We start from the raw sequence: 13,034 nt of genomic DNA on the forward strand, positions 1-13,034 counted from the left end.
AGAGAGAGAGAGAGAGAGAGAGAGAGAGAGAGAGAGAGAGAGAGAGAGAGAGAGAGAGAAAGAAAGAAAAAAACTCTGAGAATTTAACATGGAAAATATTTTTGCCTGTCCATACTTTGAAGTATCCCATGACTAATACAGTGATTTGGATAGTGGGGGAAAATGGAACGGACCACTTGAAAAGGGGCGGTACGTGCTCTGCAAAAAAAAAACTGTCCTCATTGCTCTTTAGGTGGACAAATGTCAGCTGCTTGTTACTTGCACTTATATGAAGATGTACAACGAGGCATGACAAAGTACAACGTGGGAAAGCCTCTATCAATGATTGAATCAGGGTTTTCTTGTTAAGCGCGTTACATATGTCTCGCCTGGAGGTGTATTAGCAATTAAGTATGCACCGCACTCACACACATGCGCGCACATACAGTCAAACGCAGTAATGCTTTTAATGAGATATCACTTCTGTGAGTACCACACAAACTGTGCATCAATAAAGCGTTCGCTCCGCACTGCGGTGAAAAACGACTCGGCAGCATATATAAATAACATACAGTAACTTGGAACAGACTGCAACTTTGTAAAGGATAACATCTGCAAACCATTGGATTATAAACATACAGAATAACTACAGTATAATTACTTGAGAGCCTCTCTCTTGGGCACCGTGTTGTTAGAGGGAAGAGGGATGAGGAGAAAGTGGAACAGCTACAATAATCTATCCAACTTCATTTCAACAGAGTGATTCTGCCCGGGGGTATGCACAAGTCATAATGCATTTGACAAATAGTCTCTCGCTAAAACAGGCATTTGCGAAGAAGTGGCCTTCAGCGCTGGTATACGCAGCTGAGTGTACACTGAACAAACAAGCCTCCCACTCAGTGAGGAAAGATACAGAGAGGCTTCAAAAAGATTAGGAGAAATCTTGGGCGAAAAGTAAAGATGACTCACGGTGATTGTGCAAGTGCAGGACAATGCGAGTTGGATGGAGTTGAGAAGAGCAACGGAGCCGTGGGGTTCACAGCAAAAATACAAATCGATGCTCCTCTCATGTGTTGTTCTGAAATGTGGACGCACAGGTTGTTTTATCGAGGAATTTACAATGAAATGGAGAAAAGCACAATGGCATTTTTGTCTGACATAATCCCCTCATTCTTTTGTGTTTGAAAAAGGGAATAAAAGCCTAAAGTACATCAGACCTTTGATTTGCACGTTTATGTTGTTACATACTGTATTTTGCTGATGTTTAATGTGTAATTGCAGGCAAACCATTGCCTAAATCTAAAGGTCAAGTGCATTCACAGATTTGAGGTATTGACCTATCCTGTCAGTGTGATCCATAGTCCTGGCAGGCATCAATTAATCATCAGTCTGAATGTGGCTGATCACTTCGAACCAGTTTAAGCTTACACATTCTTTACGTTCCTCAATTATGAACCCTTTCAGGTAGACAACGGCATGAATACCTGGATACACACACACACACACACACACGTAAAGTCAGTCTCACACAGCCTGTTAGTCAGAAATAGATGTGTTTGAGTTTACACTACGACAGGAAGTGCTGGGCTTATATATATGGACTTTCCCACTTAGTATTATGCTCACTTCCTGGTTAGTGTATCTTATACTGTTCAGTAATGCATAACCACACTAGTAAGTTTATATATATATATATATATATATATATGGTTGTTTCAGGTGTAAACTATTGTGAATCAACCGCTGCCAGGAGGCTTCGATTGGGAGGGTTTTAACCTGTTCGTACCCTAAAAAACTGCTTCTCAATACAAAGATTAATAACTTAAAATCATTTCTTTCAATTTCCTGTGAAATATGCCAACAAAAAACCCTGAAACCCTGCATGCAGTAGCTATAACTAACTACATAATGACAGTGAAATACGAAAAGATATCTTGTTTTTTTATCATCTTTGCAAGTTTCCCTGAAATGAAACCGCCATAAAGGATGCGCTATTGCCAAAACGTCACATAAAGCCCCTGCATCATTATTCAACAGTGTGTTTATGTGTAGCGGCGGAGGCGACACAGCACAGATAACATGTCACTTTACATCTTAGTCGCAGCCGTTACTTTAGTAATGACAATGTGATATGACTCTGTCCTTGAAACCCAAACCTGCTTCGTACCGGCCCAACAACCCCTACGCTCGCTGAATCATGATAGCTAGTGCGGCTCATTGTGTTAACGCTACAACACCAGAAACATTGGCCTTGGTCGGAGGGCCACGTCGCGTTGTGATCTTAAATATACGTCCTCAGCAGCTACTGTGCGTATGCCTCTGTGTGAACTAGACTTGGCAACACACACACACACAACCGTGAACATTGTAACATTATCACAAGGAAAGAACAATTACACAAAGCCCTTATATGTGAGAATATTTTGCTAGGGCTCGCTTTATTAATAATTTAAGGTATGATTTAAACTCAAATTCAGACTTAGGGTTTAATGGGTTTGATGTTACAGTAGGTTAGGGGGTTGAGGAATGACTAGTCTCATGTATTGTAATTCAAACCTCTCTGCAAGCGAGTGCGGGCGTGAGAGAGTGTGTGTCTACGTGTGTTGTTCATGTATGCATACAGGTGACTGTGTGTATGAACAGGGGAGATTAACAATTCAAACATTGCACTGTGCAATAATGTTTCACTTTGTCATCAGCAAATGTGAACTGCCTGCTGGCTTCCTTCCAGGTGCTAAGGCAAGCAAACCCATTTGAATGGCTGCGGGTATATAATGCTTTCTTCTAGCTCTGCCAAATGTTTGAACAAGTTTTACCCAGACCAAATGAAAACAAAAAAAGCTGGCATTGTTGCCTGTGACTTGTAATCTTGGGACTATTTGGCAGTTTTGTAAATTTCTAATTTGCATAAATGCAAAAATCTTTACAAAGCATCAGCGCGCATGTACATAACATGGAAGGAGTGGAGCAGTGAAAAAGTGATCTCTTTACAGTAGGCTCCATGACATTTAACAGAAATGTCGAGAACTACATAATTCAGGAAACTTGACAATGTTTAGCTCTCCAAAAACGACTGGTGCTAATATATTTTATGGTGCTTTCCTTCAAAAGGAAGCTTGTAGGTGACAATTCATTTACAGCTATTCCCACTTCAATTTACCAATAAAAGTGTCTGACGTTCCAGTAATACTGGATACGATTTCGTGCGTAAAAACGCACGGTGATAGAAACACACAGGCTGATCATTTCCAATATTTCATCCTTTAGAATTACAAACAACAACGGCTGATTTCTTTGTAGATTGCTAATGAATAATGAATTCCAAAAAGTTATTATCTGGGTACTGACGAGATTGGATCTATGCGCAAAAAAGTTGTTAAAGCCTGCGCAACATGCGAGTCCATATGCTTCATGGAAACACTTTTATTGAGCAATGAGACAAAATAGGAATAAAATGAAATGAAAATACAGACTGGTCAGTTACAAGCTGCAACTATGTACACATTGGAGCATCACAAATAACCCCGATCGATAACATGCTGTCACTGTCACATTTAGACACAATCTTGATAGCTGTTTATTGGACTAATTGTGCATTGACCCATGTGGGAACCTGTGTGGAGCAGATAAGATAGCGAGTTTCCGCACTTTGGTAGGCAAGGTTTAAATTATACAGGGAATGGTTTTTTTCTGGTTTACATGTATTCAGAGGGGGGGAAAAGCCACATATTCAGTTTGTAAGCATTCAGCTCCAGTGCGCTGGAGAGAGTGGTGCGCTCCAACTCAGCTCACAGGACAACGTACCAGTAGTTTATCCAGATTAGCAATTTCTAATTAAAAGGAAGCGCGAGAGTTTAGAACAGGTGTCAGGTGTGCTTTTCTGCTCTGTTCAAATCAATCTGCACATCAGAAATAAAACAAAGTTCAGTGATAACGCAGCTCGTGAGCTCATTTCGATCTAATCCGTCCAGAGGGAACTGAACGAGCAGCACTCGCCACTAATGGTCTTCCTACACATTCTATACATGGACAACACATGTGTAAGCAATGTTCCTGTGCGCGCATGCATCATTACACCGAGTGCTGAGCATCGGACCGACTATGATAAGCTCGTAAAGTAGAGCTAATCGTTACCTTGTTGGAGTGGTAATAGTCCAAACCGGAGTCAGTCGGTAACGTACATGAACCCACGCTTGAAGGGGGAGCTGGATAAAATCTGACGTCCATCTCAGAGTCCGCAAGACTGACGGCATGAAAGCTTAGCTCCAAAAAACCTGAGCGACTTCTCTCTCTCTCTCTCTCTCTCTCTCTCTCTCTCTCTCTCTCTCTTGCGCGCGCGCCCTCACTCTCCTTTTCTCGTCTGTTAAACCGAACGAAAAGTAGTAGACGAAGAGGATCAAGTCTCTCTAGTAGTTCACTCTTCACATCCGTCCTACACTTTCTTCAGCACTGTCTGGGCATTCAGCGCGGTGATGCTCTGATATAACATCCCTATAAAGTTCACCGGGAGAGAGGGAGAACGAGAGAGGTGCTGTCCGTTAGTAGTCACAAGCAAACAAAAACCCAAACGGTCACTGAAGTTGTTTGACAGCCGAGCCGTGCTGCAGGTAAAGACGCAGAATGGATCTTATCGATGCGTTCTCTCTAACAAACAAACAAAAACGCCCCGTGGTCCGTTCCTGGTTTCCAGGCGCGCTGTAGCTTTGTCATGTGGGAGCGCTCAGTTACATCCATGCGTTCCCGTCCGCAGAGAGACTGCTAGGCTGCGACCTCTACCGGTCAGAGGAGGAACAGGCGGAGAGGAGGGTCAGCGAGGCTGGGAGGATTGGCAGGGGGGGTTAGTGGAGAGTGAGTCCTCTCAAACTGTCCCCTCTCAGTTGGGGGGGGGGCACCAAAGCTGTTGTTTGCATTTTCGCTTTTTGTGTTTTCGTATTGGCCACCGTAGTTCCCCTCCACGCTTGGCAAACGGGGAGAAGTTTCAGTTGGTTGCAATCTGCAATCTCACCTTTATATGCCACTAAATCTTACACGCTGGCCCTTTAAGGAGAAGTATAAAAGTATACACAAAATACATTTAAAGTCAAAAGTAAAATCACTTAATGCAGAAACATACCCTTGTGGTGTGTGTGTGTGTGTGTGTGTGTGTGTGTGTGTGTGTGTGTGCGTGTGTGTGTGTGTGTGTGTGTGTGTGTGTTATGCTACTCTATTTTTATTCTATGGAATATTATCACTGACTTTACTGTCGAGGTTGAGCTAAATTTGAGTATTTACTATAGAGTACTTTTTATAAACTGATAATATGTTTTCAACGTAAAATGTTAGTTGCAAAGAAACAAGTATGTAGTCATTAGATAAACATATACAATATTTATCTTTGAATTGTCATGGAGTTCAAGTAAAAATTGGCCTAAAATGAAAATACTCAAGTAAAACCACCTTGAAATTGTACTACAGTACTTGAGAAAATGTACTCAGTTACATGACATGACTGGTCTACTACAGCATGGTACTTTTAATGTTACATTGTTAAGATGAAATAAATCCTACAACTCAAGAACCAAAAGTTTCCAATGATAAAAAAATACAAACAGAAATATGTCAGGCTGAATTTTAAAGAAATGTGTGTAAATGAAAAAATCTAAAACATTTCCATCAGATGTAATGTTGTAAATATCAGATCACTAATATATCATGCCATGTTGTTATACAATGCGGATAAAACGTTTTTGTAACTATAAGCTATTCAAGGAGGAAAAAAGGTTCCAAGCAGCTAGAAGCCTCATTTGCTTTGTATGATTGGGGTCTTCCTATAATCCAGACAAGAAAATCTGACATTTTCCTTTTGTTTCTTTATAATGTCAGTGAGTGCACTGTCAAGGATGTCCATTAAAAGAGCTACACGTTAGATGTTAGGAGGGCCACAGCTGAGAGCCAGCGAGGAATAACTCTTTAGAGAAGCAAAGGCCAAATACATGTGTAGTTTGTTTAAATATAGTCTTCAACAGGAATGAAATATGACTTCCTGTTAGTGATAATCATAAGGCAACACAATAGGGGTTTAAAACATATCATAAAGGCATGAATTTGTGTTTTGCTTTCCCTTTCTAAACCTGTAAAACACGTCGACACCACTTGTTATGATGTGTAATTCTGCCATAATTTAGGTTAAGAAGTTCATGCTAAACTGTCATTTTAAATGCAATGCCTGCAGCAATTTCGGTATCATTGACTTCTTTTCACTTTATTTTGTTGTGATGCCGGTCTTCTATCCGGCAGGCCGGTTTAAATACACACTGAGAATAAATCGGCTTCTCATGGACGCTGAGATAATATATATTGCTACCGTGCTCCAGATTTGACCCTTGCATACACACAGCTGGACAAACGCAAAACATACGCACGCAGTGGTCGACACAACAGGATGTAAACACAGAACAATGTCCAAGTGGAGCTTCAAATAGGTGCGGAGAGGCAAAATAACACCACTCACAGCCAAATGTGTATCACACTTCTCACAAGAATGGGGTGGAGTGGTGTTATGTGCTCACTCATACGTGTAGGGAAGTATCATTAATGTGTTTCTGCTTGTCAATGTGTGTATTAGTCTCTCTGTGCTTTTGGTACATGTGTGGGAGGTTGTTTTTTGTGTGTGTGTGTTTGTGTTAACCAAGCTGCCATTGTCATCCCGGTGGGTGACTTGTTGGCCCCCTCAGGACTGTGCCTATGTCTGTGTAGATATTACGCAGCATGGTGGCTCTGGCCCTGGGGTGTGAGCCTGTTTTAATACCAGGCACAGATGGGTCGCACCGTGGGCTCGCTGTGGAGGTCTGCCTTCAGCTGCCAGCTCAGGCTGTCCTGAATCCAAGCTCATAAGGTTAACTGTCACATAGATGCCGATTTCTCCTCACTCTGCACCTCTGTGTCGCTGTCTGTCTGATTCTTCTCTGACCGTCTCTCACTTTCTCTCCTACTGTCACTTGTTCGCTCGGTCTCTCGGTCACTGCAGAATATACAGTACACAGGGGTGTCTGGCACAGGCCAACTCATGGCCTCATGGGAAAGGAATGTGTGTAGTGTTTTGTGTTGCAGCGCTGCGTAACACAGAGTGTTGGCCAGACAGAAAGGGAATTATGCCACAGAGAATGTTTGATTTTTCTTTTTTTTTTAAAGCGGGGGTGGAAGAAATTTGATAAATGGGAGGAAAAAAGAAAGAAGTGAGACACAGGTTGGAATTAGTTAGTGGGGGGAGGGACTCAGACTGGTGTAACATGTAAATAAAGGGGAGATGACACAGGGAGAGAAAAGTCACACACACTTTTAAAGATGTGACACACACTCAAGAACAATTTTTTTCCAACGTGGGATGCAAATCACATCGTCTAGCCTACCATCTTGAAATGCACGCATCCACTCAGAGCAATTAGCAAGAACAAACACTTTTTATTGCCTCGGTAAGCGCTCCTGTTCCACCAGGAAATGAGAAGAAAATATGAAACAATATTTTCCATTAAACAACCTGGTCGGTACTTAGATGATGTCAGCAGTACTGGTTTTATAACTTCTTCTCAGCTTAAGTGATCTTACTTTTAAAGAATTGATTACAAATTTTCGTTTTTGATGAAAGATAACTTCTAGACGCGGTTACTCTCGGTCCTCGAAAGATTTCAGTTCTTAAAGCAAAGGAACTCAGTAATATTCTGTAATGCTTTGTGCTTTTAAAGAAGCAATTGTCTTCGGGGAGGAAAATGACAGTTTTATTCAAATTGGTGCACAATTTAACTTTAAAACAAAATATTTACGAAGAGTGGCACAAGACAAAGATAAATACATTTCTTCCATTTCTACTTTGCCACTTAGATTTCTCCTCTTGCACTTAAGTGAGCTGTTAATTCTTCTTCCGCTTGGAAATGTGCACTTATCACCACAGATGAGCAATAAACAACACCAGAGAAATAATTCTTCCCTTTATCTCAAGACACAGTCTGTCTGGGTATTTTGTGAATTTTCTCCTTTGCTTGTTGTTTTATATCACTGTATATCATTTAAAATTGCTTTTATCACACTATGAGATATTTGCCCCTCTTCTTTTGTCTCAGACGTTTTTAAAGCTAATGTTAAACAACACATATTTCAAAGAGGAGAGCACCAATTGCTGTGATTGTTATGTGAACTGATACAAAAGTCTTTATCATGAAAATGTACAAGAAGCTTAGCGAAGGTAACTTGCTTCAATATGCAACGTTATAACTATATAAACAAGACCATGTTACAGTATATATTTAAAGTTTCACAATAGCATTCTAAAGACAGTTTTCATAGTAATGTGAATGGCAGCCATTCACAGCGATAGATCCTCTTTACTAAATGTGTGACCTTGGCATTAGTCTCCATCTGCAATCTGGGAGGTATTGAGGTAAAGCTGTTTCATTGGTCGAAATATCCTGAAGGTGCTCATATTTATAGTTATCCTATCACATTTTAAAACAGTGTTTTTCTAGTGAATTGACCCTTCGCTAAGTCCTTCTCCTCGAATGCAGACTGGGCAATCATAGCGTAGCATCGGCCAGCTCTGACGAGGCTTCGATAACTATCCGGCTGTGCTCCATAGACTCTCATGCAGTCGTTTCAGATTTTCTTTATTTTCAGGCTGTTTTTGTGGATTTGGAGCTAGTCATGGTTAAACGTTGTGTAATAGCGATACTCGTTACTCAGATAGGTTGGAAGGAGCTATGCGTTTCTAAAATGATACATTTCTACGTAAAAAACCTGAGTACGTTATCACATCAATAACTAGCGTTAGCACCTCTATGCTACACAAGCTGGTAAACTGAATGTTTACACATGCTGCTTTTGCATTTTAATGATTGTAACAGTGAATAAAGACCTGCCCAGCTTTACAGGAACAGTGTTGTTACCTAATTTCATTGTCTTCTATCTTGATCGCCAGGTGATGTGGTCTTTCACTTTTACACTGTGATATGTAGTTTCTTTCTTTGTCTTTTTTAAACTGCTTTCCCCGCTGAATCAGTTTAACATCCTGGATATATGCTGCAAACACATATTGTAGACCACATGACAACCTCACGATTTAGATATGAGAGAAGAAGACAAGGGATCACCAACGTTTTGGATGTATCCTCTGGGAACCATGAATATCTGTAAAGGTTTCCATGGCAATCCATCCTGTCGTCGTCGTGATAATTCTGCCTGGACCAAAGTAGTGGACAGACTAGCTGACAGACTGACATTGCAGTACCACAGCATTTGCATGACAAAAAACAATAGCCACCTGATTTCCCCCGATTGGAATTATAACGTTTTATTTTTGTCACAGAAGGCAAATACTAAAAAGTAAACCTTTCAGTCATACTTTGTTTTAATACACAAGTCGGTCACATAACTGTGAGGCTATGGGTTAAAGAGGTAGAACTTGGTTGCTCATCATTTTTTGAAACCTCATAGAAACGAGTTTGAGAGGACTTTGGAGATAGAACCTTTTATTGTTTTGCATATAGTGGACCTAATCAAAAAATGACTTCTCAAAGAATAGTGTCAAGTAAATAACACATTTTTGGTTAGGAATTAGATGTCTCTGACCCGGCTGTTCTATTACAGCGCTTGTAGCTATACCTAAAATGAATGCATTGTAATTCGTAGATATTCCACATATTCAATTTTCATGTAATTAACACAATCATGAACGAGGAAATATAAAGGCCGCAATAACTCACACAGCTCGAGTGGGAGAGGTGGTGGATGGGTCAAACAAAAAGTGGTCTTTCCCTAATGAAGTGAACGGTAGTGAATGACAGGAGCATGGGAGTTTGCTAAAACATCTTTAACTGTGTTGCTTGCATGTAAAACAGCTCCAAATGATTAATAATTCAAAGAATGGGAAGTGGAAAAAGAGAGGTGTCAACAAAGAACCTCCACACTGTGTATTTCAGAGGTCCTACTGTACACTAATTCAGTATTTCTTAAGTGGCATCCTCCAGCTCCGCACGAGAGAATACACATTAGCCTGTCTGTAACAAATAAGCAGAATTATGCAAGTGTTATTTAATGCCACTATAATAAGACATTCAGTTCCCCACTACTTATGGGAAGTGAAGCTGTCAAGGTGCAGTTTCGTCAGACACAGCAGGACTTTGGTTGTTGGTCATTTTGTGTAAAATATTAATGCGTATTCTTTTGTAAAACAGGTCAAAGCTTTCAGATTCAGAATTAACTGTCAGAAGTTTTGGAGGTCAAGGAGTTTCTTAATTAACATCACGGCAGTACGAGGTTATTTTTCACATGCATGTTCTTTTCCTTTTAGACTAAATTGGAAGTCCTAAATGTTGCTACCTTTCCCTCTGATTTAATTTAGCACTAATGTAAATGTTGTAACAGCATTGCCTCGGCCTACTGGTAGCAATTCCATATAAGGTTGTCCTGAAAGAAGCAAACAGCAAAGTGATGGTAAACAGGAAATGGTTCAATAGGTCTATTAAGCAGAGAGATGATTCATTAATGACCCTAATTTACACAGAAAACACACGGTTTTTCGCGTAATTGCAAAGAAGCAGTAAATATATGAACATAAATAAAAACCCGTGGAAAAAGATCATGTTGGAAACACTCACCTTTGCTTTGATTTGTGTCATTTGTGTTCAGTGGACCACTTTGTGACAAAGCAGCCTGTAAAAAGGCTTGGTAAATGACTTTGCTTTTGACTTTGGTTCTCTACAACAAATTTCCCTTTATGTCAATTTAAACTGAATCAAACTGGTACTCCGGTGCTTAATTTTTTCCTTTCACATTTCCACTCGTCTCCAGCTGCCTACATATGTTGAATGAAAAGCCATTCAGCTCAGTTTGGCTGTTTCTCCTTCAATCATGCATCAAATGATTTCTACTATTTTGTTTCAAAACCACCATGACCATAAACAGAAGACAAATAACCAAATTAAATTAGGACTCTGAGGAAGTCTGCAGACAAACAATGGGCATGATGACATGACAGGGTTTGGTGGAATGCAATTCTGAGTTAACAACACATAATGGCTCCAGACGCGACATCCAGACCCTCTAGACACAGCAAGTGGCTTCACATTGCCTAAAACTATCCCACTGACCAACGCCTTACAAAAGACCCCATTCTTGTCTGGGGATATTTTAATGCTTGGTGCCGCTGACCTGCAGTAAATTTTTATTTGCTCGCCTGTGAGATCATATTTCTGTATGTTCTTTCAGAGAGCACAACTGTATCGCGAGCAAAGACGTTTACTGTACATGAAAACCTGAATCTAACTTCACTGTGAAACATGTGTGACAGTTCCAGAATGACAACAATTATATACCAAAAATCACTTTGCAGAATATGCACTTCTCTTCTACCAAAGCACAGTTCAGTTTCGTATCAAAACGAGTGTGAATAAATTTTGTGTGAGGCCGTGGCAGACTCGCCACAAAGGGCTGTTCAATGGTGAACCTTTGCTAACCTATTCTAGCCACTGACCTTCAATAATGAGACTATGTTGTCTCTTGTTCCTTTGGACAATCGGCCATTGAAACAACTGCCATTCATGGAGTCCGCTCCACCCTCTGCGTGACCCTTTTCCACACTAGTAATTAGCTGCTGTTGCATTTCCACCAGATACAAACCAACCAATCACAATACTTGCTATTCACATACAGATATGACATTTTATTGAACTACATATTATTTGCTGTACCATTTCCATGTGAACAATTGGTGGTTTCGGTGCATCAGAAACACAAATGATCCAAATCAATCAAATTATCTTTGGAGGTTTTGACTTTTTATTACAGTTGTGAGGGGGAAAAATGTAAAACAATTTATTTCTGATTGATGCAAAACAATTAAAAAATGTTTATTTTTATTTAGCCTTCAGATTTGTTCCTCGAAAATATAATTTCAACTCATATTTGCACAGCCCCATCATCCCCTCATCCTCCCATTCCACTCCTGAATAAACCCTCCTCTTCATCATCCTCTCATTCCCCGACCTTCTACTTATGTAGCACATGAGAAATGAGAGGGGGATGGGAGGGAAGATGAATGAAACGAAGAGTGTGGAATGAAAGGGAGGGGGGGGGGGGGGAAGAAGAGAGCAAGATTGGGAAAAATGCCCTTTGACTGGATTTAAAAGTCTGTGGCATTTCATTTTCAGAGAGAGGGGAGCTTCATCTCCTTCAGATCCTTTAAGGGCCAACCTAATTGATTAATGTTTCCATCTCATTGAGAAGAGGAGGGGGACCATTTGAAGCTTAACTGGAGCCTTTCACATTCCCAAGTCTTAAAACAGAACCACCACAGAGAGAGATGATGACAGAATGAAAGACCGTGTGATGAAACAAAAGTCTAAAATTCTCGTAGATGAGTGAAATATGCTGAAGGTCGAAATTGTTTCAATAATACACTGAACATAGAGGAATGGGGACGTGTCTTACCCACTACTATAAGATCTCCCTGTAATGAAATAATGTACATGGTTTTAGCAATGAGGTATTCGGTTTTCAAAGAGGCTGTTTAGGTTTCTGCACCTGTCACGGGGAGCCAGCAGCAGGCACTTTATGTGATTGGGAAATCTAATGCAAGGAAATGCATCGCCTTTCCATCGAAAGGGAAGTCTGAGGGAGGCAAAAAAAACATGCTTGACATTAAATCTGTGGTCGAAAGGGAAAATATATATTTATATCTGGTAAATTTAGTGCTTTGAACAGCTGGCGCTTTCCCCGATAACACGAGTATTTTAGTTTTCAATTCATGACACGTGATACGTAAGGTCTTACACTAATTTCCAGCGTTGCATGCCCTAGACTTCAGGTCACAAGCACACAAAGCTGATCGTGGCGGAATAGAAGTAACGGGAATTAATGAGAGGAGAAACTCACAACGTCATAGCTGTGCACATGCTCAGGTGCAAGCTAATCAGCCCGGCGTGATTAGAAATCTCAAAAATCACTTACTGAAAACGCACCATGATTACTTGCCCTTTGCATGTTGTTGACAGCAACATGGAAATATTTATGTATCGAAGAGACTCTGG

At 40.5% G+C, this 13,034-nt stretch overlaps 1 protein-coding gene across 3 annotated transcripts in view; it reads right to left on the minus strand.

Moving 5' to 3' along the window:
* tox2 (TOX high mobility group box family member 2) overlaps window positions 1-4,727 on the minus strand; it is an 86,867-nt gene extending 82,140 nt beyond the window's left edge. For all 3 annotated transcript variants that reach the window (XM_031853284.1, XM_031853273.1, XM_031853265.1), the window contains exon 1: window positions 4,114-4,727. In XM_031853284.1, the coding sequence (XP_031709144.1) occupies window positions 4,114-4,206 (93 nt within the window). In that variant the 5' untranslated portion in view covers window positions 4,207-4,727. The remainder of the gene's footprint in view (window positions 1-4,113) is intronic.
* Window positions 4,728-13,034: the final 8,307 nt, after the last annotated feature.

This window comes from Anarrhichthys ocellatus, unplaced genomic scaffold (assembly GCF_004355925.1).
Source record: "Anarrhichthys ocellatus isolate YVR2014 unplaced genomic scaffold, GSC_Weel_1.0 scaffold1, whole genome shotgun sequence".
In the NCBI taxonomy this organism is placed as follows: domain Eukaryota; kingdom Metazoa; phylum Chordata; class Actinopteri; order Perciformes; family Anarhichadidae; genus Anarrhichthys; species Anarrhichthys ocellatus.